Below are 19529 nucleotides of genomic sequence, written 5' to 3' on the forward strand. Positions count from 1 at the left end.
AAAAAACATATATTTCACTGTATATTTGAATGTCATCAATGATGGAATCAGTGTTTCTGGTATAAACAACTTTTTACCAACAGTCTTGCATTCTCCTTTGTATTTATCCATTGTTGTCTTATTACATTGAACAAATAACAAGTAACGGTCTAACATCACATACAATACAACAGTAGAGTAAAAATTGGTGAGACTATAATTTATGGACAACCATTGAGCAACTCTAAAGTGACCTTGAGAATATTCACTAACTTACTAGAGCTAAATGAGGGTTATAAAGCTGTGTGAAGAATAAAGATTATGATTTACAGTTGATGGTTAAGGTGGGGAATTAGATTTAGGGTTTTCATCACGAACTGATATCAGCTATAATGTCAAAACTCTATTTAGCCAAATGGATGGATGACCTTCGCGCTAAGATCCAAAACCTGTTGTCCTAAATTTGATTGATTCGTCCACAAATTGTAGTCTCGCCATGTTTAAAAGAGAGTATTTGTCAGTATTCGTCTACCATAGTAATAAAATCCTTATTTGATGGCATTATTCACCAATTATTTTTCAATTCATAGTCTTATTTCACAACTAGAAGGACTTTATTAGTTAAATGTTTTGTCATTGATTTTTACGAACCTGAATCTATTGATTTAGTCATGTTGCTACTCAACTCAAGGCCTAAGTTTTCCTGTTACCACACTTTTTAATCTTTATTTTATGACTTTCATAGTATGATAATGAATTGTATTCGTAAGATTTAGTGAGGATTATTAGAATTCAGATGAAATTACAAAACATTGAATATTATGTTACGTGTTTACACTACCTTCTAATCAACTCTGCTTGTTTATTTAATGTATACTTAGGTGCTGCGGACATCCTTTTCGCAGTAAGCTATAAAAAAATAGAGCCATCTTACATTATCATTGTATTTTACTAAGATACGAACTGACGTTTTTCTTACTATTCTATGAAACTTTTTCTGCTTACTTGTAATTGAAATTTTATCACGGCAATGTTTGTCTGCTATTTTACACTGTTTCCATTTCAGTAACAAAGTACGTAAATCATTGGTTTTTTTCAAGCAATTCCACTCCTTAATTAAACACACCAACATATTTACTCATTTTCTCTCAACCATAGAAATTTTACCATTAAATAGTGACAGCAATAGAAAAAAAATGTCATTTAGCAATGACCTATCAGATGCACCAACTAATAGATTTCAGAGGTCTAGAGGACTAGTGTAGTCTGTCAAACCCTAGAAAAAATTGCTTTGATTTGGTTCGCTTGCTTTGCACAGGGTCAAAATTACGCCTCCCCTAGTTTTAGAAACCAGACATGTATGTCAGTTTAATCTGCCTGCCTCTCTAATGTATGAATCAGTCGATTGGCCTAGAGGATAGACAGACACATATAAATTGAAATCGCTCGTGTCACTGAGTCAGCCTGGTCTTCAGGATTGTCCAGTGTTTGAGCCTGCGTGCCAGAATTGGCATCAAGCTTGGCATATGTACTGTAACTATATATAGGTTGTTATTCAGTACAGCTGCAAACGTTCGCTTCTCTCAGGATTCGAATTGGGATTGTTGTTGATGGTGGTCTATTTTGCCTTGCGAAATTGCATAGAATTTCAGTGAATTTGCACATGTTTTCGGTCTTCACATCCCTAAATATCTACTGATTATTACATCATTCCTGCAGCCCATTCTGGCCGTGGATCACGTTAAATCGTTTGCTTCCATGTCAACGACGGTTGTAGGCCAGAGGCCGGCTCCTCATCGCCCTTTCCGAGGTTTAGTTCAAGTGGGCTACACTCCTTCACGAGCTACACCCCCAGCCACGCCTGTTGATGCGACGACAACGCGTGAGGAGGCGCTTCTTGCAACTTCCGTCAATGGATGTATTACTGGTGTCAGTCATATAAAACCTTTCTTCCTACCCCCTCGTGGCCAAGGAGAGGGAAATCATGGCTCTGTGGAGAAAGGTTTGGGCTACGGGGCATTCGGAGTTGTTTGGTGAGTCGTATATTCCTTGTTTTGTTTTTTTAAAGAAATATCACTGATTTTAAGATCTACGTTGTTAACACAATTCCACATATACATATTAGTTTCGTGTACTCGTCAAGTCTTAAAATTCATTTTGGAAGATAAACTGCTACATCGGTTTGTACTTGAATAACTTCGACAACTGTTGTGAGTTTAGTCAGTTGTTAGCATAGTTTTGCCACTAAGCAATATCCTTTTTGAATACATGCCATGAAGCTTTGTAGTCCAATTGAATCTAACTCTGAAAAAAATATGGTTAGCCGATCGTCACTAGTAGGCACTGGTAGTAGTTTACTCTCCATTTTATTCTCTGAATGATTTTAAGGCATCAATTCTGCAAAAATTAAACGCCGCAACTCCTTGCTAGTAGTGAATTTTTATGTAACCGTTTTTTCTCAATTTCCGAAGAAAAAAAACAGTTGTTAATTGACCTTCTACAAGGCTATGCTACAAGAGAACTTCTGCAATTGAATAATTATCATTTTGTCACTGATTCTATTTCATGGTTCTTCCAAACATCGTATAAAAACGGTCATATTGATGTATGATTGTGGTTGAGATTCACGGATGGAAAATCTTAATGGTAGTAAAACACTCCTCTCTAAAAAGCTAAAATGACTGACAACTTTGCAAAGAACGCTTGTAGAAATTTTTTCTTCGTTGGCTTCATTGTCTATTTCTTCGTTAGATTTCGTTTCAAGGATTCAGTTAATGTGTTCATTTTATTCTGTGAACCCATGTTTAAGCTTGTAAGGTAACTTGTTCAATAAATTTTGTAAAAGATACTTAGAATACTCACTTGTTCATGAATGAGGAATTTTTGCTAACAGACAAAAGTTTGACTAAGGCCTTACACCACTTATTATCGATTTTTCTTTTATCAAATTTGTCATGATTGATAAAACTAGTATACGGAGTACTAGATAAATGCATTTTCTCAATCACTCTATTATTTGAGGATAACATACTGGGCATTTACACTTTATTGTTTAAAAGGCAAATATCAAGTAATGAGTTTTGTCATGTTTTACTAGAGGATGACCATAGGGTGTGTATTCTGTCCATAGATTCGAATGTATTTGTTTACTAGAGTGATGAAGCCATTCTAATGTTCACTGTATTTCCGGTGTAGATTTAACTACTTCATCTTGTCTTTTTCTGATAACTGCACATTCGTGATCCTCCATTCTAGCAAATTTGATCAAACTAATCATAGTATTTGGGATGAGTCAGTAATAAGATGGTATAATTTCGCTGATAACCCTTCTGTGAGTGTAACAGTTGTATCTTTTGAGTCGGTAGTTAGGTGAAGCGAACAGAACAGTTTCTTCATGACTTCATTGATATATTTGAGTGCAGACTAGAATACTGCCGAAGCCCACAGATCGAAACAGATATCTTTCTTTAGTGGTCACTCCCAGAGCCTGAAATCCCAATCCACAACCTAAAATTCGTATATTAGGTGAAAATAAATAATAGTCGGTAGGTGTTGTGGATTTAACGCCAGCCCAAATCTATTGAAATAAATGTTTCAATCTTAAGTAATTTTCTTACAAAGATCCAAACGATTGCATTATTGATTCTAATCCAGAATATTCAATCGACAAGTTGAAACTTAGGTCAATATATTTCGGTTAGGTCATCTGGATAGTATTGTTGTCTTTAAAACTGTAGTTCGAAGACGAATACATAAATCTAAATGAATTCCATCATCAAATTATATTTTATGCGACATACGATACTCATACTGTTAACTAATTCATCAAAGGCATTAGTTTCTGTCCTCAAACGTTCAACCAGTAACTTTGTAGATTCTATGTGAGATTTTGTGATGCGTCGAAGGTTTTTAAGAGAAGGTGGAAGTTTACATGAGCGCAAACATTTTAAGAATTGACGTGGGAAACGGCATGACTTGAGACATTCATCAAAAAACTTAAGTCGGGTAATTTCTCTCGATATTCTGCAGCGTATTGTCACTAGGCGATTCAGTGACTTGAATGACTGTGCAGGGAGACGCATTTTCAAAAATTTCATACACATAGTTCCCTTTATTATTTTAAAGAGAGTAAGAACAAAGGTTGGTGCAGAATAATATGAATTCATTTTATTTCGTTAGGTTCTCATCAGCTGCTTACAACCTAAAATATTTGAAATTCAACGTTATTATAGATATTGACATACTTATATAATAGAGGGCGATGAAGGATGAATATATGTAACATAATGTGGTAAAGATTTCGTTAGAGTGATTGAGGTCATAAAATTTTTTTGCTGGTAAGTTTATGGTTTCGTTTGATGTGACATCATTGTTTACAAAAATACCACTTCTTGAAACCATAGACATAATTTGTCAACATCCTGATATCCTACCTCTACCAGCAATAGAATTCAAACGTCTATTACTCTTGTGTACAAAAGATGTTCAGTTCCAGTTTAACAATACTATATACCGACAAACCGATGGTGTAGCAATGGGAAGTCCGTTAGGCCCCGTCCTAGCAGATATTTTCATGGCTAACCTCGAAAGAACCAAGCTCAAAGGAGCGATTGATGAAATGATGTATTATTCGAGGTATGTTGATGATACATTCATCTTATGTAATAATCAACAACATGCAACAAATCTGTTAAAGTTTTTCAATGAAGCTCATCCAAATATTCATTTCACTATGGAACATGAAAAAGAAAACATGTTCCATTTCCTCGATATAGCGATAAAACGAAGAAAGGATGGCACAGTTCAACGCTCAGTTTATAAGAAAGACACATGGAATGGTAGTTATCTCAATTTCAACAGCTTTTGTCCAATCAATTATAAAAAGGCGCTTGTTAAAACACTGTTTCATAGGACAGAAAGAATATGCACTGCAGATACAATAGAAGAGGAAATTATGAATGTTAAAAAGTGTTTAAGAAATAACGGATACCCATTGAAATTCATTGAGAAATATGGAAAACGTGAAGATAAAATACCCAAAGAAACTACAGTAAATAAAAAACTTGTTTTTATTCAACTTCAATTCAAAGGCGATAATGTCACAGGATCGATCAATATGAGACTAAAAACTGCACTGACAAAAACATATCCTGCAGCTAAATTGATTGTCCTGTCCAAAACGACATGTTCTTTGACACAATCAAAGGTCGACAGGTATCCCTTTCATGTTACCACCAACTGTGTATACAAATTTACATGTATCTGCCAAAGCAGTTACATTGGTAGAACAGAAAGGAGAGCCTACGTCCGATTCAAAGAACATATTCCGAACAGTTTGAGATCAAACGGACTAAAAACATTTAGCAGTGCTGTCGCAAGACATCTCATTGACACAGGACACGAAGTCGATATACTGAAGTCCTTCAGGGTGATCAACAAACAATCAAATTCAAACCTTTTGAAATTCGCGGAAGCAATAGCAATCAAACGTTTAAAACCAGATCTTTGTATACAAAAAGAAACAGTAGTAAATCTTTCTTTGCCCTGGTAACATTCACCCCACCCCCCTTTTATTTTATTTATTTTTACTACGTCATTTCAACTCTTTCTGAATTTTATAATTACATCACTCATAACTGACCAATTTCAATTCATATCTCTCTTTATTAACATTAATCTATTTTCAGTTACTTCATTACATAATCGTCTAATGTGTTTTAATTCCATGATTTCTAATCACTATTTCAATTTTCTGGAACCTTCCCTCCCAAACTCTATATATTCGAAACAAAAAGAAACTTTATGACCTCAATCACTCTAACGAAATCTTTACCACATTATGTTACATATATTCATCCTTCATCGCCCTCTATTATATAAGTATGTCAATATCTATAATAACGTTGAATTTCAAATATTTTAGGTTGTAAGCAGCTGATGAGAACCTAACGAAATAAAATGAATTCATATTATTCTGCACCAACCTTTGTTCTTACTCTCTTTAAAATAATAAAGGGAACTATGTGTATGAAATTTTTGAAAATGCGTCTCCCTGCACAGTCATTCAAGTCACTGAATCGCCTAGTGACAATACGCTGCAGAATATCGAGAGAAATTACCCGACTTAAGTTTTTTGATGAATGTCTCAAGTCATGCCGTTTCCCACGTCAATTCTTAAAATGTTTGCGCTCATGTAAACTTCCACCTTCTCTTAAAAACCTTCGACGCATCACAAAATCTCACATAGAATCTACAAAGTTACTGGTTGAACGTTTGAGGACAGAAACTAATGCCTTTGATGAATCAAATTATATATTTTTTGACTTGATAGGGAATTTGACACTACCTACATTAATGTTAATTTCTGTCGTGCCAAATTTTTGATTATTGTAACTTTTAGCTGCTACTTATTCTCAATTATCTGCAAAAACGGTAAAATTGTCACGAACATTACATCATTCCTAGAATTTCATACCCAATGATTCGTACTGTTTTGTTTTAAGTTTGGTATCACTTTCGTAGGTTATGTTGATTATTCCTGGCTCTCTAGATTTTAGTAGATAGAACTGTGTTAAATCTTCATTGATGGGTAAAGTCAAGTACCTAAAACACCGGGCAATCGATATTTATTCATATATCTTCAATGATGAGTTGTAAAAGCGTAATTTGATATCACTTTGGAATTTGGGAATTTCGTCAGTGATTGACTGAGTTTACTGATCAGTGAACAGTTGTTTACATTAATTTGTTCATAACATTTTAAAGATTTATGCGTTGCATATAAAATGAGTTCTATTTAGGCAGGTATTCCGTTTTCAGCTATGAAATTCACATACGAAATCTCTACATCTTTAGTATCGTTTAGTTTTCTCATAACATATATAGTTTGGTTTCTAGAGTACATAAAACTACTTTTCTAAGTACGTCCGGCTAAAAGATTCCCTTTCTACTCATCAGGATTGTTTAGAGGATACTGTGTTTCTGTTGAGTGGGATTAGTTCCTATCATTCTTAAGATACAAATCAAATGGTTCAGTTATTTCTAAAGCTACTTTCATTCAGTTTATCTACCATATTTTAGTATAAAACCTTTTATTTTGAATAATGACAGTAAGGAGTTATAGTATCTTGGTTAATCTGTATTACCATCTTTATTACATACTTATTGAAATGAGATCCTCAAATCGACTATAGACAAAAAATATATCTAAAAAAGCTTATTCGAATATCCCTTTCGTTATTGCAGCAAATACGTAGTGGACATTATACGGAGTTGATGAACGATTTAATCTTTGAATGTTCACTACTCTGATCGTAATTCCAACCCCACAGTCGTTATTGTGTGATGTTGAAAATCATTGTGCCCAATAAAGTTTCTCATAGATGTATGTATCTGTCAGAATTGTACTCTCTCTCACGTCAACAAAACTTTTCATCAAATTCACAGCGTAGCTGTTTGGCTGGTATATTCCATGTACATGCTATTAAAATATTTAGGCATCTATAGTTATTATTGGATCTTTTTTTATTTTGACTATTCTGAAGCGTCACTATCTGATCAAAATGTACGTCAGATGTTTAGTTGAACTTTTTGTAATAATCATTATCTAGTTCTGTGATATCTGACTGCTACTAAATTCTGGTACGTATATGAAGGGCATAAGTAGATTACTATTAATATATATTAGACACCAATTTGTAGTAGAAAACTGGTCATATTAATTTTGTGTGTAAAGTGCGGTGCGTGTGTTCAGACCGAAGGTCCTGGGTTCGAGTCCCGCGTGCGGGATCGTGGACACGTGATTCTGAAGAGTCCCATACTAGGACGAGACGACTGTTTCCAGGTTTTCAATGATAGTCTAACATTGATTTATTCATGATATCAATCTAAAATGTGTGTTGTGTTGAATTACCATATCGTATTTTTTGTAAATCAAAAATAACTATTACTAGCCCTTTTTTAATAAAATACAAAAGAAGTACAACTACTTTTCACCTAACGATTCTCATCCCATTTCCAATCTATGTGTTTGACCTACAAATTTTGAGACCTTTCTCTAACGTGGAAAAATCAAAAGTTACTGGTCAATAGTTTTTGTCTCAAATAAAATCCATTTAAACTCAATCACTACGTTGAATCGCACACACTGAATCACACTTTATTTTTTAGTGTCTTAGGCATCTTATTTCCCTTTGTTAATTTTCTGAAAACTATCTTTTCATCGCTAATTTTATCTTTCTACACTACTGAAGTGTCAAAGTCTAAGCCTATGTACTTTCTTAGGTGCATTCACTCTTCACTTCTCTTACATCATAAGCTTCTAAATTCATCATAATTTTTTATTTCATTAATTTGTATTTAAACCAGTCGAACCTTCCATATCTAATCTTATTACCATAAATACCTTTGCTACCTGTACTACTCTGGGATTCGCCATGACAACCCACTGTGCTAATATGGTACAGTGAATTGAACAGATGTAGACATATGCAAAATTCTGCGTTTTGACTGATCGTGTACTTTCGTACCAGTCTGTATGTTGATATATTTATCTAATAATCACTAAGTCATTAGTCAAAGGAAGCATTTCCGGTTTTTGTAAGTGCGTTCATTATCATTTTCGGAATGTGGAAAGGTATTGTCATTTACAATAATGGAAAACATCAATGTAATTTGTCCAACTTCAATTAAACCAGTTTCAGTCAGTCAGCTACAACGCAGGACTAGACACATGTATGCATCGGTCCAAGTTACAACACCTCATCAGCGCTACACGATGAACACCAGATTCATAGTTAATTCAGTGATGGTAAAATATAAGGACATAATGCAGGAAGAAAGAATCAGTTCGTAGAAATAAAGGTATAAAGCAATTAAACTAGCTTCCTTCATATCCCACTGTTAATTTAGTCTGTATCAACGTGGATATCCTACTTGTCAGTGGAGCGACAACTAATGGGTTTTATCAAGCTACCTACGTGTATAGTGAGTGTTATTGTTTGAAAAGTAAGCTTGCAAGGGTGCTTTCATCAGCGAATATTGTAATTTGGTAGTTCACTTTTTCAGTCGTGCTCCGATTTTCATCAGTCTTTAAAACAAGAATTACGATTAAATGGTTATTGACCGTGGGACTGTTGATAAGTATATATTTCAGCACAATTAAACCAGACTTCTAACATGACATATAATACCCTTGAGTCCTATCTCATTTCATTCATTTTAAATGAAGATTCATTCAGTCAGTGTACATAGATGACACAGTTCCGTTTGCTGGCGAGTAGCAATCTCATGAACACAGGGTAAAAATTCAGAAAATATTTAAATGTATTCCTTACCTCCCCGAATGTAACATAATGCTTCAAAACTGGCATATGTTGGCGCTCCATTTGATAATAAGGAGTCTAATAGTTAAACACTAAATATTTTGATCACTTTGAAATTTCCATCAGTAATGGTAATCTAGTAGTTGATGAATTCTCACCACGAATGTGAAAACCTATTTTAACTTTTGCTAACTATCACATGTGATATACTTTGAAGCCTAACAAAAGACATGCATATCTCATAACAATCCTCTTTGTTTTTTTGTGTGAATGTAAAGCAATATAATATGCAATCATAGGTGTCTTTAAATAATTGTTCGTCTGAGGTTTGGTGTTATTATCAAATGAGCAACCTTGATCTTAGGCATGGAATACTAACCTTGATAAGGTTGTAAATCTTCACTAAGTGATATGGTTGGAGGTACGTGTTATACACTGTTTAGATTTTAACATAACACTAGTAATAAGTCAGTATCTTTCCAGTCATAATCGACGTAGATCCAGGTATATCTGTGAGCTGACCCACCATCTTTTCACTACCCTAACTCAGTAGTTGGTCAGCCAACTAAAACGTAGAACCCGGCGCATGTGTGCATCGGTCTAAGTTGTCATACTCTATCAGCACAGCGAAATGAAGTTGACAGAGTGAATTTTTCGCGAAATTAGAGCATACATATTTGAGCTGCAGTGACGTATCTTCTTATTCGGTCAAACTGGATGGTTTAGAAATGCAGCTTACAGTTGTGTAATGATTGTGTACTCTACATTTTTTATTGACATAGCAGTAAGTAATTTGATACTCCCAAGTGCCCTGGTACGGCCAAGGGTGAGGAGAATCAGCTCTCCCTTTCGAAATGCTCTCATATGGCCACGTGCATACAACCACTGCCAGGGTAGTCCTACTCACTAACTTCTCGCGGCTGGGGTGTTGTTTACGAAATTGAGAGGACAAAAAGCGAATGTCTGGCGCTTTAAAGGGGTCGGTGGATACGGAGGGTCCACCTAGAGGAGTTGGAAAACCTTGATTCCAAACCAATGGTGTACATGGGATTCAGGATCCTAAAGAAATAAATGGTATATGAACCTATTGTTAGTCACTGGCTACCATGAGACTGGATCTCCTTACGTTGCTTTACTGTCTTGTGGATTAGACCTCTAGGTCAAAGGCTCGGTGTGTGGGGCCTCCTTATATGAGTGACTGCGCAATATGAATTTTTATCAGATTCCTTTTCTCATCATTATAATACTAGTGTTCATCTACAAAAATAAATGAAATCTCAATCAGTATTGTTGTAAGATTTATATATGCTTGTCCCCGAATAATTGATTTTCTTATTATTCTCGTGAAAATTCTAGGTCAGTTATCGATCCACGTGATGGTCAGAAAGTGGCACTCAAACGCATACCACGGGTTTTTCATAATCCTATTACAGCTAAACGCGTTCATCGGGAATTAAAAATGCTCTCTTGTCTTAAACATGAAAATGTAAGTCGAAATCAATGCATTGATGATTGTATATTAGATGTTAATCAAAGTCGTGTTGTAAATAATCGTGTTTATTTCGCATAAATATTTCATCTTTATATCAGAACGTGTATCTCCTATACATAAGTCTACCTTTATGTTGATTTAAACTATACGTGAATTATTCCATACGACTAACCCTTGTTTGATGTATATTGTTCGCTTCACTTCGAAGAAAGCAAGAATGAAGTTTTGTGTAGAGCTTACTGGAAAATTGGTTTTCAGTCTTTGACAAATTTGTGTAAGAATTCCTGCATACTTTGCATTGGAGAGGTCTTGGATAGGTGGTGACATTTTTTCGACATATCTAAATATTCACTAATAGTATTAATCCCTCTTCTCAATTGTTCAATCAGTAACTTTTTTAGATTCAGATCTTGGTTTTTGCTCTCGCCAAAATAATATTTGCGAAAAAACCCTCGACGAACTTGATAATTTGACGTTGAGAAGTGGATTTATTCACCTCATTTCTACAAAATAGAATTCTTGATACTTTATTAGATAACTAGTTTAGGTGAACGTGATGTAGTTGAACGCCTATTTCCGTTCTAAAATTGGCCTCAATATTGAAATGAAGTCAATTTGATTTTTTCATCTTGTCAACAGTTGGTTTTTTCAACGTAGTCAGCATATATTGTTCATTGAACTGATAATCTGAAGGATCGTTGGTTCGAAGGCTACTTCTATGATATAAATAACTTCCTTTTAAGTTCTAACCATTCTTAAATTCAATATTAATTTCAATAGCTGTGATCTATTAAACTAAGAATATAAAATAAAGTGTTCGTTGCAACAGAACAGATAATGTTAATAATTCTAATATGGTATTGCAACTTGGATTAACGTATATTTGGACGAGTCTCTACGTTGATTATGACTTACCGAATATATAGTATTTTTAAACCACTACAGCAAAATACACTTAATGGTTGGTAGTATTCGAAATTTTGATAATTTTTTAGTTCAAATTGTTATTTACTGTAATAGTTAGAATGTGGTATTCACTGAATATGCTCCAAAGTTATCTGTGTTGAAGTATATGATTAATAGCGTCCTAAACAAACTAAAAGTCTCTGTGATTTATTAGCGTGGGGAATTGCTTGCTAATTAAGTAGACTATAAGTCCAAACTCTTTCCACTCAGTGAAGTTCGGTCATTTCGATGGTAGGAGATTAGCTTCGCGCACTTTGATTTGTAACCTAAAATATAAATTCCTATGTAGTTCTCAAGTTAATTATTATTTTATATTGCCACATTCCTCGTTGTAGTTATATTTAACATGATTAAAAAATATTTTTTCCTGGAATTAATTGTCTTCAACACTCAAACTACTAAAAATTTACGTGAAATATTTCTTTTCCAATTTAAGTAAACTTTTGTGTCTTGAATCTAATTAGCTTGGTATTACTTTGTGTAACAAATTCTATTTCTTACTTTAGTTAGTAACTGGTTAATTATAGCTGTTTCGAGTATCGCCGGTGAACTTTTGTAGTACATCTCTATATATTTATGGATAAACAATGTATATTTTCTAATAGATAAATATAAAATTAATTTAAACAAATTAGTTTTGATAATATGTGAATAACTAAATGAGTTTGGATATCCCAGACGCTGCGGAATCATTGAAATACAATTATAATCCGCTCAGACCACAATCCAGACGACTTCATATTAATACCGTTGAATAGCTTGGCAACATGTGGTTTAATTGAGCACGTGACTAATTGACTGACATACAAGACCAACTTAGAGCCTGGTATTAACAGTAGCATATCGGTCTATGTTTTGGATAATTTGATTCCATTTGAATTTGAACATTTTCCATCGTGCTTCTAAACAGGGAACGCTTTAACTATTATATTTGCACAGTTTTCTCTTTTGTTTAAAAAAACATGAATAGTGTAAATCAGTTGTTCAAAAGCCTTTTCTAAATAGTTTCTTACTACCTGTTACCCTTCATAAAGCATAGGCCTCTGACCAGGATTCTCCAACCAACTCTGTCCTGGTTTTCTAAACGGTACATTAAGTTAACTTGATATGGGTGCCCGTGAATATATATCCCATATGTTTTTCAGTGTTAAATGTATGTGTAACGGGTGAGGGCTAGATGGATATCAAAGCACTACAGTGGCGTGTTCATAGAAAATATATTTGTGTAGCTTCAGATGACTGAAATGAAATCCGTTGTGAAATTATGCTCTTATATCCAGAACTCACCCATTAAATGAACGTGAAAACCCTAGACTCTACATTTACTGAACATTGAAACAAGTATGGATAACCTCACACCTTAAATTCACTAGTTTTTTTAATCATTTTGTTTGTTATATTTTGAAACAAATGGAATAATACATATCTTGTTTTGGTTTTCGTTTCAGATTGTAAATTTAATCGATGTAGTCAAATCGGAAAGTTATTTGAATTTCGAAGAAATGTATCCTTTCATAATAATCATTATATATCATGGTAATGTTGTGATTATTCTTCTTACTGTAAGGACCAGTAATAAACTCAGCTTTATTTTCGCCGCTTGCATATTCTTTTGAGTTGGATAATTTTAAGAATTAACTAGTCACCAATCTAATGTTGTCTATCATGACAACAATGAAAGTCTTGAAGTTACATCCATCATCCCAAGTATGAGAATACTACTAGTACTATACCACAATAATAAAATCTACAAATTTTCTGCATCACTTCAAAATCGTCTCCTGTTTCGACCATCACTGATTAATAAATTTAATCATAATTCATTTCATGCTTTGTATTTTCTTTCCTATTTATTATTTAGCCTATTAAGTGTGTAGGTTTATCAAGTTGTATTGTGTCGCTCTAAGCCTTGTGTATAATGAATTATTATGCTACATAATATATATAATTTGAAGGAGCCCTTCCTTCATAATAACAATAGCGCTTTATGGTTAGTTCTACGTAGAAAACAGGGTTAATGTTCTTTGTCTTAGTTCTTTTTACCTTATTCTGAATTTTTATGTACACATCAACTGTGCAAACAATATTTCGTATATAGATGAGACTTGCTTATTTATTCAAGTTTTTATTTTCTAATTTTAGTACTATGACTCATCCATTATATCCTGACAATCTATTCATTATCTTCATATGTCCTAAGGTCACGTCCTCTAAACCTCCATATAAATGAATATATGCATGCACATATGTATGAGTGTTCTCCCTCCTCCCTATAAATTTGGTTTAAGGTCAACTGATTCTGATGTTTGGCTGCTTTTTCATCTGTGCCTTGAAAAAAAAGATGGTATGAAAATAGTGGTCTGATATGCATCATGCTTTGTCCACAGTTTTCTCTTCTACTATTGGTTATTGTCGCCTAAGGAAGCTGTGATTACCTACTCATAATAATGATTATTATTATTATTATTATTATTATTATTATTATTATTATTATTGCTATCATGAATTGTTTTTAAATGTTGAGTAAGATTTCTTTGTTCTCAGAATGGGTTTTGTGGAGAGTTTTTTTAGAAATTTCACAGGTTGAAATCATGAGTCGATTGAAGTTAGACCACCATGGAAAACCTGGAAGCACTGGACGGCCGTTTCGTCCTAGTGTGGGACTCAGCACTGCGCATCCACGATCCCGCACCACGCACCACGATTAGTATTTACTGTTATTACAATTATTTTTTTTCAACCATGTAGATAAATCCATAGTACTATACTATTACACCATCTATTAAAAACTGTATCTTACATAAATCACAACCTATCTGAAAACTATTCAACTGTAAATACTAAAACTATAAATCGATTCAATTCGTTTAATTGTGTTCATAGTAGCTAATTTGATCAAAGTTCATGGGTTACGTAATAAATAGTTTATTGTATTGAACTAATTAAATTACAATGAAACATTAAATAGTTATAATTTATTATATATTTTGCATAGATTTTGAACTAACAAAGGTCATAGTGATGTTCTAGTTATTATCGATTTACTAAACGTTTTATTAATGCTTGTTATAATGTATCGATCACATCATATGATGACCAGATTTTGATTGTTTAAATAAATATATATAATACATATTTATATCGGTAAACACAAAATGATCATTATTACTACATAATGAAAGTATTAATAGTGATGTAGATAACTGTTTTTTAGATGTTAGAAATAAGATTTGATAATATGTGTATTATGTGAGAAAATAGTCTCTTTATGTGAATAGATCTGTTAAATTGTAAATAGGGAAATATCATCTTGGCTCACACATAAATAATAAGAAAATCATATTCGTGATTTCTAAATAACAACTTTGTTTTTACATTGTTCTGGGTATGTTATGTAAATACCTAAATAATGTTTAAAGGAATTCATCGGTTTATTTTTATTTGCTTCAAAGAATAATATATAAAAGATTTCTGTAAGCAATGATGGATAGTGGCTAGCAGTGGAATCCAGGACGCGCGTTTCGTTCTATTTGGGACTCGTCAGCTGGATGTACTTGCACCTCAGAGTTGATAACAGATTGATCAACTGCAGTCTTAAACCTCAATGGGAAGATACAAACCAAATAATACCAATTGAATTGGAATTCACCCCATTGCACAAGCAAGTGGCTATCAGAACTCAGTAGCTAAGTGGATAACGCAATGGCGTCTGAAGCGAATGGTACTGAGTTCGAGTTCCAGAATGAACATCAACTCAGGTGCAGGTACATCCAACAGACGAGTCCCAAATAGGATTACACTGCTTGCCACTATCCATCATTTCTTACAAAAAGCTTGTGATTTAAGGTAATATCGAGGCATACACACAGTATACACATATACCAATAACAGACTAATCAATTTCAGTCTTAAACCTCAATGGGAAGATACAAGCCAAATAATACCAAATAAATATAAAAGATTTTGCTTTTATGTTCATCGATTTTCTCTATTCCGTAAAGTATAAAAAAATATGTTTGTTTTCTTCTTAACTAAATTAAATCGATATACGAATTTTCCAATTAGTAGTTAATTGAGCAGTTATGGTCAATTATTCATAGCTTTAAAATTTTTTTACTGTTATTGATTTGTTACAATTGACGCAATCGTGTTTAAACTTGACTATGATGTACATCTTGAATTTTTAGCGGAAATGTTTATATTGTCAGTTAATTTACTTTCTTTTATTCATGATAAAATTATACTTCAGTAAGAGAAGAATTATTCTTTGTTATTAATAATGCTTAATAAGGGTATTTAGGTTTCAGTGTATACTTTTCTAAACAACCTGTGTATAGTAATTACCTTAACTAAATTATTGTTAATTATAGTTACTTTTTGTTTGAATTAATGCAAACGGATCTGCACAAAATTATTGTCTCACCACAGCCATTATCTTTAGACCATGTGAAAATATTTGTTTATCAAATATTACGAGGTAAGTCGATCATTATTATTATTATTATCACCATTATTATTGATTAATATGTGTTGTTATCTTGCCAATATCAAAGAATAATGTATTACTTCTCACTGAGAAACGAGAACTGAATAAATAAATGCAACAGGAAATCATTTGCGATCGCTTCATCTCACTACAAATTATTATACTGAATAAATCAGGTATTACACAGTTAATATTTAAAAGTCTATCATGATCAATTGGTCATCTTCGTGTATAAAAAAATGATTACTTTCCTGAATAGCTCATTACTTATTATAGCACGTACTTATTACTAATTTGATAGTGATGGTCTGTTAACAACTAATGAATGTTTTAAATCACGTTGAAAATACTGTGATTTTCATTTGAATTTCTTCTTTAACTAATTCTTTCGTGTTTTTACTCAATAATAAATAACCAAAATTGTTTGGTTAAAAGTGATGATAAGAAGGCATAAAGTGGATCATTGGAAGATGTGGATAGATGGAAGGACTAGAATGAAAAAAATTCCTGATACTAATGTTTTTTAACATGTTAAGGTAATGATAAATAATGAAGGTGGAGCGGTGGCTTAATGTTTAAGGTGTTTGACTTTCATCCATTAAGTCACAGCTTCAAATTCTGTTCAACTTACATCGGCTTCGACAATTGAACAATAACATTGGCACTCACATGTGGAGTGTACAAATCCAAGTACCTTTTGAATGAGTTAATTAAGACAATGAGCATTTGTATACAACTTAGTCTTTACTCTATAAGCAAACCTGATTTCTGCATCCCTTGATCTCCTAGTCTGTTTATTGGGTTAATACTCGAAATGTGAATGAATGTGTGAGAATAATCTAGTTAAACTGGGTTAATTTTATAATTGGTGACTCTTAAACTAAACATAATAACATAAATAATTTGGTGAAGTAATTTCACGGCATAGGGAACCTAAATAGATCTCAATTCTTTATGACTAACGTTTGTTAAAATCTATTAAACTGAATTCAAATACGTAGCAGATTCGGTAAGGTTGTTGATCTTAGTATTAGTTTTTGCCATCTGAGTACTTCTCATCAATTTTTCGTTATCATGTAGTTTATTTAATAGAAAATGTAATTCAAAACTCATTTATTTTGTGTGTGATATATAGCATCAAGTAACTAGAATTTTCCACATGGAGGACATATTAGATCCCCTGTCATTTATTTATAGAATTACTGTAGTCTACGTGTTTATCTCATTACTTATTCATATTTTATCTAAATGGGTATCAGATGATGTCTTACGATCAGTACTTCTACGTATGATTTTTGTTAATCATTCTGCATAAATATAACTCAAATGTTTTTCATTCTCTAGAATGACTAATGATCTATACTCTTTATGAAAAAGGGCGTGATTTGTAGTCTGGTGCATGAGACTACATTATCTATACATAATTCATAAGCTCAGCCGTAAACACTAAAATACTGATAGAATGTCAGAATACTCATGCTGCCAAAACAACGGTTTTGAATTTATTGTCTATTCTAACCTAAATGTTGATTTAATTGTTAACAATTAACACTTTTTAACCTATAAACTGTACTTAGTTCATCTTAAAAGTGAAATGTATTGTTTAATTCAGTCCTAAGAAGAATAAATATTATTCGAGTGATATTTGTTATAATTTAATTGAAATAACTAACTACTTCACCAACGTTTTATAAAAGGATATTTCTATCTTTAGATTAACCTCTATTTCAGTGGGTTTTTTCCTGTGTTTCTCTTTTGAAAATATGATCATTTTGCTTTGTTTTTTTACTTACCTTTCCCATTATTATATACGGGATACATAGGTTTAAAATATCTTCATTCAGCTCGGATTATACATCGTGATATTAAACCAGGAAATATGTTGGTCAATTCGAACTGTCTGCTAAAAGTAAGCAGATAACAATTTTTCTTGTTTACTATCAGTACAATCCATAAATTTCGTTAGATATTAGTGATTACATAATGACTGGAATATATTTTTTTGCTCATTGTTATGGAGAATCGGTTTAATGGTTAATACATGCAAATTTCAAGGACTGAATTGAATGGTTGGAAACCAGTTGAATAGTATCACATACTCTTATAAGTGTAAAGCAAAGTGGAGCACAAGAAACGGTACTTCATTTTGGAACTTTATCATTTAGTTTTGTGGTTTTCTTATTACAGTTAAGGTTTGTCCTGTTATCATGACTTAAATTCTCTATTCACTATGTTACTTGGGATTCAATTATATTAATCAATTATAAAGTTAGGCAATAGAATATTTGTTTATAGTAGTCTGAACAAAGTCTGAAATGATTTTGACTTGTCGTTAGATTGTAATTATTCTATTCCACTAACTATGCGAACTTAGTCTACGTTTAGTGTGTGTGTGTGTGTGTATGTCTGTGTGTGTAACATCCTCATCAAGTAATATCCATTGTCAGTAAAGGTATCTTAATTAGTGATAGAATTAATCTTTGAACTGCTGTGACGTTATTTGTAAGGGTTTATTTGTCGGTGTTGCTGATGTTAAGGATTGAAATTGGTCAGTTCCTATTGGTATACGTGCTTTCTGAGCGGATTGCCTCGGTGTTTTCTTTTAATTACAAGTTCTTAGTACATTTGTTTTGTAGGTAACAGTGAAATCCTAGGTGTGCATTCTTCCTACTTGAGGTTTGTTATCTGGTTCAGCAGCTTATTGAATAACGCGTTGGCATTTGAAATGATAGGCTCTAGTTTCAAGATCATTACCGTTATATAAATCCATCAAGCTGATGAGTCCTAAATAAGATGAGAAGCACTCACAAGATAATTCCAGTATTAATCTCAATCAAAATATACTACAAACTGTGGCACTGGTTCTACAGCTTCCATTACTCAGTGCTCGTATTTGTAGTTTTAACTAAAGTATAATATATAGTTTACTTATGATATATATATCTGAAACCCAGATAATGTAGAGAAATGAATTTCTGAAGTTTCATTATCTTATTTTTGCGATTCCTTTGAAGAATGAATAACCTTGTTCAAGCTGACAATGGATGAAATAGGAAAAGAGGTGAATAAAATCACGAAGAGTGATGAATATATCTTTAAACAGGCACAAAATCCCGATTGCTGTGCTATTGTCATTTAGGATATAAATGATAGCCCATCATTAACTGTGTTAATACTTGTGAATAGTTACTAAATCTGAGATCTAAAGTATTGGTGAATCATTTTACATGTCACATACATTTGTATCATAAATCTTATGAGCATGAAAAATGAGATAATCCGG

At 32.9% G+C, this 19529-nt stretch overlaps 1 protein-coding gene across 1 annotated transcript in view; it reads left to right on the top strand.

Moving 5' to 3' along the window:
• Nucleotides 1-1273: 1273 nt before the first annotated feature.
• Nucleotides 1274-19529, top strand: part of MS3_00005021 (uncharacterized protein) — a 38987-nt gene continuing 20731 nt past the window's right edge. The window contains exons 1-5 of the mRNA XM_051213030.1: nucleotides 1274-2012; nucleotides 10659-10788; nucleotides 13209-13264; nucleotides 16131-16237; nucleotides 18070-18155. Coding sequence (XP_051068967.1) covers nucleotides 1738-2012; nucleotides 10659-10788; nucleotides 13209-13264; nucleotides 16131-16237; nucleotides 18070-18155 — 654 coding nt within the window. The 5' untranslated portion in view covers nucleotides 1274-1737. The remainder of the gene's footprint in view (nucleotides 2013-10658; nucleotides 10789-13208; nucleotides 13265-16130; nucleotides 16238-18069; nucleotides 18156-19529) is intronic.

The sequence above is a fragment of the Schistosoma haematobium genome, chromosome 3, assembly GCF_000699445.3.
Source record: "Schistosoma haematobium chromosome 3, whole genome shotgun sequence".
Taxonomy (NCBI): domain Eukaryota; kingdom Metazoa; phylum Platyhelminthes; class Trematoda; order Strigeidida; family Schistosomatidae; genus Schistosoma; species Schistosoma haematobium.